Below are 13065 nucleotides of genomic sequence, written 5' to 3'. Positions count from 1 at the left end.
TGTGCAGAACGTGGCACTAATAATGTTGATTAAGTACACAGCCATGGGACTGAATGGTGCTTTAAATCAATGTGTGCACTACATTAAATGTTACTGATGTATTTTCTTTTCGACTGATGCTGACATCAGACTACATGATATCAGCCTGTTAATGGCGCAATCAGACAGACAGTCTGATCTTTTTCCAGTGTAATCTGTCATAGAAGACAACCAATACAACATCTGGGACACTTCACTTCCACCTGAATTTTTTTTTTTTGCTTTTTCTCGCCTAGTTTGACAACATCTACAATGTGCTCCATGTTGTTGACTCACTGAAGCACAATAATTATACCAAGTGTCATCACACCTGTGGGTATGATGTCACCCTCTGCACATCCTCCACTCACTCACCCTCTTTCTACAGATTGGGAAGTCTTTGGTTTTGAAACACAAAAAGATTGTGTCGTCTGATCCCAGCATTACACTCTCCTTTACCTTGATTCAATAAGCAAATACACTTGCTATATTTGAGTCTGGTTCCAGGCCATAACCCATCTCTTCTCCTCCACAGACTCATACCATCTTCTCTCTGCTGGGTTTGGATCACGCCTACGTGACCAGCATGGGACGTCTGGTTGGAGTCGTCTCTCTCAAAGAGGTGTGTATTGTTAAAGCTCTCTCTCTCTTAGATGTATGAGAATGTGTGATCACTGATGCTCATCTTCTCTCTTCTTCTCTTTCTTTCCCTCTTCTCTTTTACTTCTTTATTCCTGCTGGCTACTGCTTGTGTATCTCCAGCTGCGTAAGGCCATAGAGGGCTCAGTGACAGTGACTGGAGTGAAAGTGCGCCCTCCTTTGGCCAGTTTCCGTGACAGTGGGAACACAACAAGCGTATCCGAGGTGACAGAACTCCACAAGCTGTGCATCCGTCACAGGGGGCTCTCGTTGCCACGGGAACCCAACCGTCCTGACGTGGAGGACCAGCCAGATATCCCGTACAAAGAGATGCCCGTCAACTTCTCGGACCAATCAAATTTGCAGTTTGAAACCAGCCCCGGCGACATCACAGATCAGTCGTCGGAGTTGGTGCTTCAGGAAAGCCCCTCGTTCACCGAGGACCAATCTGAATTTACTTTTGACTGCAGCCCCTCCCACACCGAGGAATCAGAGCTGGGCTGTGACTATGACCCCTCCATACACACTCCTGAGCCGGATGAATTAGAGCAAGAACAGGAGAGTCCACCTCTGAACAAGGACCAATCAGAACCAGAGGGCGACGGTAGCCCAGGCCACACTGAGGATCAACCAGAATGATCAGAGGGGATCCATACTGTCGCCTCATGAATGTTGACGTTTCTTACATTTGTAGAGGTCATTCTCATCTCCTAAGTCCAGCCTAGATACCTGTGTTTATATAACGTTGTTCTGGTGTGAGTGAGTGAAAGTGAGCATGAGTAGATGTGACAACTTAGTATTGTGTTTCAAACTGTTTAGATGCCTGTTGAAAGGATGGAGCTGGAGTTATTCTATATTTTTATTGCTGTCAACAAATTCCATGAAAATACCAAAATCAACAGTGCGTTAAAGCTCCCGTAATGTAGAAAGGGAGATTTCATTTTTTTTAAATATAAAGTAGGTCTAGGTGCTATATAAATACTGTGAAAGTATCAAAACGCTCAGTCCACAGAGAAATGCACACAGCCCGTATTCAGAAACTGTGCCTTTAAACAAGCCGTTTGGACTTCCGTAAGGTTGTGATGTCACAACTATACGCTCAGTGTTTGCCTTAGAGGGACGGCAAAATATGTTTAATTATGTTATTTACCTATTTATGTGCACTTGTTTAATTTCAGCTCAGTGTGAAAGTCTCTACTGCATTTTGCTGTCATAAATGTTCGCGCTGGTTTTTTTCCTCTGCTCTGCTCTCTGTGTTTCACCCGGGGGCGGGGCTTAGCCACTCCACACACACACACACACACACACACACGGAGTGGAGCAGAGGAGAGACAGACAGCAGAGTAAATTCTGTGCAGTTGTTGGATGTCAGGAAGCAAATTTGTCATTGCACAGCCTTCCAAAGGTTGGATAACACTATCCTCAGCTGTGGCCATCGCAGTTTACCAGTGAGTTTTATCCAGAGCCCTGGTTTTACCTAAACTACAGGCTAGGCTACAATCTATTATGTGTAGTTGGCCTGGGCATGCATCACTCAGAAAACAGTCAGCCAATCAGAAGAGAGGGGCATTAAACAGACACAAAACAGCCTGTTCTTGGTAGAGCTCCAGATGCCTATTGGCAGAAGTGTTTATGGCTGTCCTGAACGGTCATACTCAGACTGGGAGAAAAAATGGCATCATAGAGAGGGGCAAGATGTCAAGAACGATGCACACTTTCGGACGGTCTCTCCTCAAAGTCATTCATGGTGTTGTTCTCAGTTGTTCACATGAAAAGTGACAGAAATAGTTGTGTAAAGACTGAAAACAAAGAGTTGAAACCCTGCTTTCTTTCTCACTTCCACACACCTGTCCCATCACTGCGTGAAGTGATTGTGACTGTCAGATTATTGGTTTCGGAAAGTTAAAAGAATTATGTTGCCTGTCCAGTTCTGATGTGGAAAAACTGTAGGGGGAGGGGTTTTCATACACTGAACATCTGACCCATCTGACAAGTACTTGGTATGAAGCATATTGATGCCTTCAGTCCATCTCTCAATAATTTCTGGCCTCCCTACTCTGTTTGTTGTTCATTGGTTCCTACTGACAACATAAATGTTTATAAGCGACTCACAAATATGTAGTTTCATTTTCAGAAAAAGGCTGAGACATTCCCTTAAAGGGGACGTATCATGCACATTTCCAGGTCTATATTTATATTCTGGGGCTCTACTGGAATATCTTTGCATGAGTTCCAATTGAAAAAACTCCATATTTATCTTATAGTGGCTCTTGATGCAGCCCCTCAGTTCAGCCTCTGTCTGAAACATGCCAGTTTAGCTCCTGTCTCTTTAAGGCCCCCCTCCTCTTCTGATTAGTTAGCCTCCAGACGTTGCCCCTCTCCAGACTTCTGGAAGCTACGTCAACAAACAGCAGTAGTAAGATTTCACTTTTTTCTTGTTCTTTTGTCAAAATGTAAATTTCTCAAATACATCTGTACACATTTGATCTGAAATTCAATGTGATATATGTGAGTGGACAACGCAAACAACTCATGGAACGACCTTAGCAACAAAGACTAGGGTACAGACGGCTGTTTGTGGGCACGTGCAAACTGTCTGACATCAGTTCATGTCAGTAGTTAAGATAACTTAAGAGCAGCTGAAGCCTGGGCTTTTGACTTTCAGGGAGTAATTTTACATATGTTCACCTCAAATTTGACTGAGTTTAACATAGACATCCAACATCATAATAGTATTAAAAAAAGACAGAAAATCACAAAAAAGCGTGTTATGTCCCCTTAACAAAGCTGGGCAATGTAGTTTGTAGTGAATGTTACTCAAACAGGAGGAAGTAGTGCATTTGTTGGGGACTATTTCTATTTTCAGCTGCGAATTAATGCACATTTGTTGCACTAGTTATTATTTACAGCACCAGGACTGTGTGTGTGGGATATTGCCCATATGTATAATGCCCATATTAGTTGTAATATCACTCAGTGCAACAGTGTGGCTCATTTATGTTTTAATGGAGGTCTATGGAACAGAGGAATAAGATATATTAGACAATTTTTGTTAGGAGAACTGAGTCATTGCTTGTTTTGAGTTTGTCATAGGATTTGTTAACAACAAGTAAAATATGGAGTATCACCAGCCCTGTTCTTTAAATGTGTGTTTACATGTGTATGTGTGTGTATGTGTGTGTGTGAGAGAGAGACTTTTTGACACTTTCCCTTCATGCTCAAGTCCGATCTAGACTCTCCAACATCATTTGAGTCTCATGCCAAACTAACATCCTGTAAACATGAATCCAGGCATCACAAGGAGAGAAATACAAGTCACATACACATAATGAGACGGTAAAAATAAAAGGAGTGAACGAGGGAGAAGAAAGCACAGAAGAACAAAGAAATGGAAAATTATTCTAATGAGCACATAATGATATGAATTCAAACAACTACCTATTCACAAGCACTGGACTAATATAACAGAGGGTCAGAATTAAGGACCTTTATTATTAAAGATATATAGAGGTGTTGGTTTATATGTCGGCTGATATGCAATAAATTTACAGTAATAATGCAGTAAAGGTGATTTAATACCAACAAAGTCATCATTAGTTTGCCCATACTCCATTGTTTACAACATTCTGCAGTCCTGGCAGGGTTACATGTCACAGCATATCATTAGCAGTATTTTTCTTTAAATTTTACTACCAAATATCAGCGTCCATATCAGCCCCAAAACTCCACTATCAGCTGGGATCTACCATTATTACTTGTGACAAAGGCAGCTTCCAAAGGTCCACCAAGCTTAGTAGTACTACAGGGCTCCAAATAATGGTGAAGCACATTGTAATTATTAGCATGAATATAATTTACTGCACATGTAGCCTTGTTTGGCTTTACAGGGGCTGATTCAATAAGGGCAACATAGTCTCTTCAGTCTCCTCATGTGTGAGAGAATATTTCATCATGTATGAACTGCCTCAATATCATCTGCTATGTGAATTTACTGTGTTTTAACGTGTTTTTTAGCATGATAAAGGAACAACACTTGAGCTCAGATGGGAGGAAGATACTGGCTGTTGTACAGAGCACACAGACACACACTTAAATACGCACACATGTATGCGGCCTGTAGATATTTACACCCTGATATGTTACACGTATCTTTAATCCAGCCTGGTCTCCGATGCAATGTTGAGAAATGTAACTACCCTATGAAGCACAGTGATACCCCATGAGTCCACAAACTGTTGTAGAGCAAAAGTGTGTGTGAGTCCTTGTTACAACCCGAGTCAAATATCAAAATGGATGTAAGTATTTTAAGCTTCATGCAAAGTTTTTGAGCCATATTTCAATCTTATGTGATATCACGCAGCACACTTTTTTGTTTGTGTGAACATTTGTGCAACGATTTATTAACGTCTTAACTTTTGTTTGCATATAGAATGTGAATTAGTGCTCGCCATATAAGATAACGTATAAGGAGTTAAATGTAGAGAGTGTACAAGCTAATTGGCAGCGTATCTAGTTAAGCAATAAGTCTGTAGTATCTCCCTTTATATGGCACTGGCCTGTATATGCTTTGTACATATGAAAATACACGGATGATATGTACGTACATGCTATGTACATAGGAGAATTATGCATTTGAAATCAACAGCCATCGTTATTTTTCAGAGAACATGAACATGTTTTTGTACATGAGTGAATGATTAAATTTAAAGAAAAACACCTTGAAAAGATAAGTCGAGAGATTGTGTTTCTTCCTGATGTGTCGGCGGATAAAAGACAAAAGAATCGTTTGTCCAAAAAAAATCATATTTATATATATATATTTATATATATATATGCAGGACATTCAGACATTCAGTATCAAACATAGCCCAACCCACATGACACAGCATGACCCAGGATAAAACAACACTACAAAATATCCATAGAAAACCAATTCAATAGTGACACGACTCTTCACAAAAATGTACAAAACTCAGTTTGAACAACAGCTTTACATTCTGGTTGAACTCTCCCAATATATATATACATATATATATATATATATATTATATGTATATATATATATACACATATATATATATATGTTTTGTTTACAGCAGCGATAAACGGTGGAGCGACACCAGTACATGAAAAGCCTGGAGGATGAGAGACAGAAGGCAGCAGGTGGAGGAGAGATGATCAGAGGAGGGAAAGAAGAAGAGGAGGAGGAGGAGGAGAGAAGGTTTACAGTAAAAGCGTAATAGATTATGTCATATCCAGAATCAACACGGACTCAAAGAGACATAAAGATGAGACAACACATCACATCAAATACTCTTTCTCCTCCTTCTTCTCTTCTACTTCATCCCTTTCCTCCTCCTCCTCATCGAATGACGCCACTCCAGAGGAAGCCCGGTCAGAGAAGAAGCTTCTCGGGCTGCAGTGCCACACCCGAACCTCTTGAAACACGCTGCCTTCCTCCTCCTCATCCTCCTCCTCGTCCTCCTCTCCTGGAGATTCAGAGTGAGAGGTGGAGTAGCAGGAGTCGAACCTGCTGCTTCTTGCTCGAGGCCTCCACTCTGGCTTCTGGTGGATGCAAACCTCACTGTGCTCCTCCTGCAAAGGAGTCGGCTGCTCCTCGTGACCACCCAGCCTCTCCTCCTCTTCCTCCTCCTCCTCCTCCTCCTCCTCCTGGAACGGACTCATGCAGTCGCTGGGTAAAGTAAGTGAATTGGTCTGGGATGAATGTGGGTCACTGTGAGATGAGGGTTGACCACAGATCAGGCTGCCGCTGCTGCTGCTGGAGCCCAGGAGACAGTCGGAGGGCGGAGGCTCGCCACTGTCGACCTCAGGTTGGCATGGCGCTCTTGAAATGGGATTGGACGTGGTGGCTTCTGAGGGAGGAGCAAAGAGTCAGAACACCTGGGGGTGGATGAATGGATTATCGGGGGAGAGATGGGGAAGATGAGGCGTTTTGTCAGTGATGACGAAGAACTGAAAACGATGAGTGGAATGAGATGAAATGAACAACTGAATGTTGGTACCTGAGCTCTGGCTGGAAGTGTGAGTCTGTCCGTTGGCATGGGAGTCTTCATCGTTGGAGTCTTCCTCGTCGTCATCATCCATCGACGCCCAGGCACGCAGCTTGGCCTCAGCGATGGCAAACTGCTCAGCCACTCCTGGCAGGAAAACAAATCCAATTAATTGATTCCGTGGTCACAAGCTTTTTGGCTTGTGACCCCTTAAGACGAAAGATTGGTTGGTTTGGCGGCTGTATGCGTCTACCAGCTGAGACCAGTTCAGCTAAAGATTGATTTGTTTTATCCTTATGTGGATTACTTTCAGGATTGAAGAAAATTTTGAAAAAATAATCGATGTAACAGAGATGCATTTTTTCTGCTTTCCTATCATGTTTATCATCTCAGAGTTGTCATGCGACCTCTTGTGGGGGTCCCGACCCTCATGTTGGGAACTACTGAATTAACATATCTAACACAGGGAGAACAGGAGTATGTGACTTTTCCAGTGACTTTGACAATTCATAGATTCATGTATTAATTAAGGTAAGAATAATACTACAACCTTATTTTACACCTCTTTTTTGGGAGTTAATCTGCTTCCATATTACTAATTTCTATTGAACATTTGATGTTTTTTATGTAGTTTTAATCCTCTCCTACATCCCCCCCATTCATTTCAATCAGTTAGAAAAGGCCATTGTGCTACAATGAGAATGATTATTTTCATTGTTGATTAATCTGCAGATCATTTTCTCGATTTCATGATGATGATTTGTCTATAAAATATCAGAAAACTGAGAAAAATATCCATCACAATTTCCAAAAGCCAAAGGTTAAAGGTCAAAATTGTTATAAACTGAGAATATAAAACTAACTAAATAAATTTAAGAGGGTGGTAGCAGCAAATATTTGGTGTTTCTGTTTGAAAAATGGCTCAAATTATCAATCAATTATCCAAATAGTAGTTTGGATCAACTAATTATTTCAACTCTATCTATAAAGCAGGAAGAAAACTTGTTATTGGTGGATGACGTTATTGATCGGGCTGTAAAAGGTGAAGCTGTAGCCTTAAAATATACATTATGTAGAGTCACTGTGTACCCTTCGTCCCTCCTCCTCCTCCTCTCTCTCAACTCTCTCTGTTGATCAAACCACGCCGATGTCACCGGTGCCAGAGAGGATGAGTCACAGAAAAAAACAACAGGAGCTGTTGTACCATTGGTGGGCAGTGAAGTGTTTTGGGAGAGTGTCTAATAGGCCACCATCTGCTGCCAAGACGAGCCGTCAACCGAGAGACGGCGCAGTGGGCGGAGCGGACCACTGACATGCAGGAGTTTTAGGGGATTAGGTGCATGACAGAAGGTGGGAGACAGCCGGTGGGAGATGATGCTGAAGCTAAACCAAGCTAAGTAAGAGGACGCACATGCCGACACAAACACACAAGTGACGTACAGACACCAGCTAGTTACACTAGACTTGAATCTTGCAGCTTGAACAGAACATTTAACTATAAGAACCTGGATGTGGACGGTGAAGGTAGTAATGGAAGTAATGAGTACCTGCAGCAAACCGGGCCTCCTTCTCTCCTTCAGTCAGATGGCAGTAGGAGCTGAAGTGGGAGTGGGCAGCCGGTGGCGTGTCCGCAGGTTTGGGCCAACCTTTCCACTCTATGAGGTGGGCGACTCGGCCCTGAGCCAGCGAGGTGGGCTTTGTCACATGGTCCCTCACTGCCTGAGAGATACCTGGGCACAGGGAGACGTCAGAATTTGAAGTAGTAATTCAAGACATTTAATCACATTGTTAAAAACAAAAAAAGAAAGAGGTTATTACCATTTAAGGAGGATCTGGCAAGTGCTGCAAACTCATGGATGCCGACGGTTTTTCGTGAATCTGCTGGAGATTTTCCTGACTTCGGAATCATTTCAGTCTCCTCAAACTTCACCTGCAGGAAAGAAAAGATTTTAGTAAAAACCCTTGTTTGTATGAATGCATGAAAACAGCAAATCAGCTGTTTTGTCTCCATGTGTGTGTTGTATCCAGCAGTGGTGAGCTGTTTCAGTATTCCCAAAAATATCCAATATTTGCTGTGTCCAATTTGTGTGAAAAACCTTCTAATGGCATCTAATGGAAAAGCTCAAATTCAAATACACATCACAGGACAAACACACCGCTGTAACCTCCCTGTCTAAATGAAGGATTCATCTAAAATGGAGATCTACGCTGTTTAAAAAGGACTCCATCCTACCTCTTCATCTCTCTGTCTCTCCCTTCTTTCTCTACCCCTGGATCTCGGCCTCATCGTGGACATGCAGAGACGGTGTGACAGACCAACACAACTAAAAGTCACAGCTTGGGCTTCACTGCTTTAAACCACCAGGCAGACGAGCAAACAGCTATGCCCTAAATTTACTGCACAGATGCTAAAGCCACGGTAAGCCGGTGAAACCGGTTAGAATGGTTGGGGTCGAGGGCAGTGGTGACAGTCTCCATGCGACCGGGCAAACATATGGCGCGTGACCAGCTCTGGTAAGCAGCTCCAGCCACTTCAAAGCCGTTGATCCCTATTAAAAGTGATACTAACTAACTAACTCCACGTCCAAAACAAATGCACGTTTGGCTGCACCTAGCAGATGTTGAGCGTCAGTGAAATCTGTGCCTGCAGTACAAGAATATAGAAATAAACAAATAAACAGCTTGCACACTGCAGGGCTCCATTGTCCACTTATTATTTATTGCGCCAAGGTGACATTTCAAGCATCAGGCTCAGTCTGATGAAGAGCAGTGGTGCTCTGAGTCTGATGAAGAGCAATGGTGCTCCAAACGTCACCTTGGTGCAATAAATAATAAGCGGACAACGGAGCCCTGCACTGTGCAAGCTGTATATTTGTTTATTTCTACATTTGCTCACTTTCAGTCCTGTACCTGCCCTCTTTGGTTTGGATGTACGTGCATAATTTAATCTTAAATATTTGGAATATGTCATGTTTTTAAGGAAGGAAGGAAGGAAGGAAGGCAGAAAACATGCTGCCTGAACAAAACTCTGAGCGCGTGCATGACTTGACAGATATCCTTAAGAAGCTTGGCTCCAAAAGCAGCTAAGAGAGAGGAGGCTCATGCTTAAGATAAAGTCAGAAATGACAGTAAATGTGTGTCAGAGGCAGGCAGGCAGGCGGGGAGGTGGTGATATGAAGGTGCAAACAGCTCCCACAGCCCGGGTGATGTTCAAGCGCTCCTCAGAAGGAAAGCTGCAGCGACAAAACACACCTGTGAGCTCCGCAGACGTCACTCATGCTCAACACTGATAAACGCGGCACATATTCAGCGTGTGGAGTTCCGCGCGGTGCCATCCTGAGACCCAGACACTCGGGTTTCAGCACCACAGACATAAATCACGTAGACAAAATAAGAAACAGTTAAAAATGTGTTTTATATTAAAATGCACGCCAGTTAGCAGCATCCTACAAACTGTAGACCAACGTTCCTCAACCTTGTTGGTTTGTATCCGTCCCCACATGTTTTATGTCTTTCAAAGAGTAATTTTACTTTTGGATCATTTTAGCAACCAGATTAAACTCTCCACTATTTCAAAAGAAAAAGGCAAAACTTGAATATGAATTTATGTAGAAATACAATGTTTTTTTTCTTCTTTTCCATCCAATCTCACCTCCCATCAGACTGGAAACCAGCATACAGTATGTAGGTCACATCCCTGCCATCTGGTTTAAACGCGTGATTGCTTTTTGATGGAATAAGTGTTTTAGTGCTGAAACAATTAGTTCATCAACCAATTAATTCATTAGTCACTTGACAAATAATTCATGAACACAGTCATTTATCAAGCAAATATGCAAAACATTCACTGGTTCCAGCTTCTCAAGTGGGAAGATTTGATGTTTTTCAGTGTTTTATATCTTTGTAAATTGAATATTTTTTGGAGCAATTTGAAGATGTCACCTTGAGCTCAGGGACATTTTTCTAACCCTTTTAGACTAATTAATAAAAAACGAAGCCTTATGGTCTGTTTGACATGAGTCTGTTCCCCTTGATATTTCCGTTTTCTCTTATCACTTCACCTGCACATGATTTAGCCTCTCTGGAGTTGTTAAATGTGTAATGTTGCTTTTTTTAAAAAAAAAAACAAAAACAAAACAACAACTCACATTTCAGCGAGCTGGTTGCCAGCCCTCATTTATCCTAATGAGACCTGCAGCTGCAGCAGCGTTTGCAAATGTAATGAAGTTGCTTTAAATCATTTTCCGTGAGCTGTTTGGATAATTTTGTATCCTCCCTGCAGACTGCGGTGCGCCTTTTTGACACTAACAGCGTGTCTAACAGGAGTATCGCTTCATCTAACACCCCCAGGGTCAGAGATGTGACTTATAGGACCAACAAGTGGGATGGAGGTTAAGCCAGTGTGACTGCGCAGACCTGCAGCTCCGAGCTTGCCTCTTGCATGAAAGGAAGAAGCTGCAGTGCTGATGAGTTGTTTTTTTCTCTGGAAATGGTGCAGAAGCGACAGGCTGACGGCTGAATAACACATCACCCCGCCATTGATGGGTGCAGGCCTGTAAGCCCTGCAATTATGGGAGGGGGGGGGGGGGAAGAAAATAACGCACAAGAGGCGCGGACGCAGCACGCAGCGGGTCTCCTGGCAACCTCTGAAGTCCCCATCTGCATACCAATAGCTCCATACCTGCATCGGATAAACACCGCGGCTGCCAAGAGCCCCTCTGCCTTTTATAAGCACCTTCACAGCTCTGACGAAGCTTGTGCAATTATTTCCCCTCACAGCGACACTCCGGTATCTTACCTGGAAGTCGGGCCGCGGCGGCTCATGATAATGCGCTTAATTGTCTCCAATCCGATCAACAGATGATATACCGCGCGCTTCAGGTCCGTCCTCGTGCTGCAGATTTGGCAGTGGAGCATTAAAGCCACGCAGTCGCCGCGAGCATCTTCCTAACTCCAGCATTAGGTCTCCAGCACAGGCGCACCATTTGTTGCTCGGTATATGGGTTACATAGGCTGTCCAAATGTCTCCCGATGGCAAGCGTCATCAACGCAAGGCGGTGTCACATCCCATCTATCCCCCCCTCCTTCCTCCTCCTCCTCCTCCTCCTCCTCCTCGCCGTGCAGCCAAGATCAAGATACAGTAACAGTTTCAGTCCTGGAAACCACTGCAGCTGATTTATTTGTGATCTTTTATATTTTTAAAGCCACTCATCCGCAATCCTGTGTGAACACATTCAACAGGACACATGATGGAAATGACTGCGGTCTGAGATCAACAAAAAACCCCAAAATTAGGTGGTGAGAAAAAAAAAAAGAAGAGTGCAGTGGCAATTTGACCTGATTTGTTCAGTGATGTATAGCCTGCATTTAATATATGACAGGATTTTGTGACATTTAAATGATATACAACCTCAGATCCAGTGTATGTGTTGGTTTGTGGCTCAAAGTGTTTGGGAATATTCATCACAAAATGACATCATTGAATATGATCATATGGACATTAAAATGGTGCTGTTTTACCTAAAATTAGGGCCCAGAATGTGTCAAAAATCAACACCTAAATCAATAATCAATAATAGTTGGCAAAACAATCTGACCACAAAGTCCACTGAGTAACTATCCCAGAGTTTTTGATCAAATCCCATGATCTTCCTCTGTAAGTGGAGTTGCTCAGTTGTCACAGAATAAAATTGTTTTTTTTTGAGCACTGGAAAGACTTCTGAAGACAAAGGAGCAACTTCATCTGCTGAGGAGGATCATGTGAATTCGATCAAAAGCTCCAGAACAACAGTGGCCCTTGTGATGAGATTGTTTTGCCAGCAGCCGTTTCAAAGTCAAGAACTTTCATTCTCAAATAAAAGTAGCAGCTTTACAAAATGTGACAACGCTGCTGTACAGTGTGCTGTATGTGTTACGGCTGCACAGATCTTTTTTCTCTCCCAGTAGCTCAACCTCTCATACCAGTGCTCCCCCCATCAACTTTAAAATCTGTGTATGGCACTACGAGGAGTTATTTTAATGTAAGATGTTGGTGACATCATGTCCGATACACAGTCTGCTCATTAAAAATCAGTAGAAATGCAACTAACAATTATTTTCTTTGTGTATTAATCTGCTGATTTTCTCTGTTCACCATTATTCCTTTGGTGTTTAAAATGTTGGTGTGAAAAAAAGCCAAAGATGACGTCATCAGATTGGGTGTCTTGTCCGGTTTTCAGTTGTAAATGATCTATAACAGAGAAAAGCACAAAATCCTCAGAACTGACAAGCTGTAACCAATTGGCAACTATTTTAAATCGATGGGTCAAAATATCTGCAAATTAATTTTCCGTCAATTGAGCGACTGTTTCAGCTTTAAAAAGGTCAGTATTAGCGCGGAAACCAGTCCAGCGTTGAG

At 42.6% G+C, this 13065-nt stretch overlaps 2 protein-coding genes across 6 annotated transcripts in view; one reads left to right on the top strand and one right to left on the bottom strand.

Moving 5' to 3' along the window:
- clcn2a (chloride channel, voltage-sensitive 2a) overlaps positions 1–2886 on the top strand; it is a 40662-nt gene extending 37776 nt beyond the window's left edge. For all 4 annotated transcript variants that reach the window (XM_067605867.1, XM_067605866.1, XM_067605865.1 and 1 more), the window contains 2 exons: positions 554–640; positions 781–2886. In XM_067605867.1, the coding sequence (XP_067461968.1) occupies positions 554–640; positions 781–1296 (603 nt within the window). In that variant the 3' untranslated portion in view covers positions 1297–2886. The remainder of the gene's footprint in view (positions 1–553; positions 641–780) is intronic.
- Positions 2887–5469: 2583 nt separating this feature from the next.
- Positions 5470–13020, bottom strand: fam131aa (family with sequence similarity 131 member Aa). 2 transcript variants are annotated; one of them, XM_067605870.1, is made up of 5 exons: positions 11467–13020; positions 8487–8598; positions 8216–8398; positions 6681–6815; positions 5470–6530 (listed from the first exon to the last, which is right to left on the bottom strand). In XM_067605870.1, the coding sequence occupies exons 2-5, from the start codon at positions 8575–8577 to the stop codon at positions 5959–5961; spliced, it is 981 nt and encodes a 326-aa protein (XP_067461971.1). In that variant the 5' UTR covers positions 8578–8598; positions 11467–13020; the 3' UTR covers positions 5470–5958. The 2 variants fall into 2 exon arrangements, with proteins under 2 accessions (XP_067461971.1, XP_067461970.1); XM_067605869.1 differs by lacking the exon at positions 11467–13020 and adding an exon at positions 8902–11452.
- Between the last annotated feature and the right edge of the window lie 45 nt (positions 13021–13065).

The sequence above is a fragment of the Thunnus thynnus genome, chromosome 12 (assembly GCF_963924715.1).
Source record: "Thunnus thynnus chromosome 12, fThuThy2.1, whole genome shotgun sequence".
NCBI lineage: Eukaryota > Metazoa > Chordata > Actinopteri > Scombriformes > Scombridae > Thunnus > Thunnus thynnus.
Note: the sequence above shows the minus strand (reverse complement) of the source record. Positions and strands in the feature narration are given on the sequence as shown.

Excerpts from the sequence above, each read along its gene's own strand:
- fam131aa (XM_067605869.1), bottom strand. The coding sequence starts at position 8,964 with ATGTCCACGATGAGGCCGAGATCCAGGGGTAGAGAAAGAAGGGAGAGA. Across the intron at positions 8,599-8,901 it reads AGAGACAGAGAGATGAAGAG|GTGAAGTTTGAGGAGACTGA; the intron begins GTAGGATGGAGT and ends TCTTTCCTGCAG. Across the intron at positions 6,816-8,215 it reads GGAGGCCCGGTTTGCTGCAG|GAGTGGCTGAGCAGTTTGCC; the intron begins GTACTCATTACT and ends TTTTCCTGCCAG.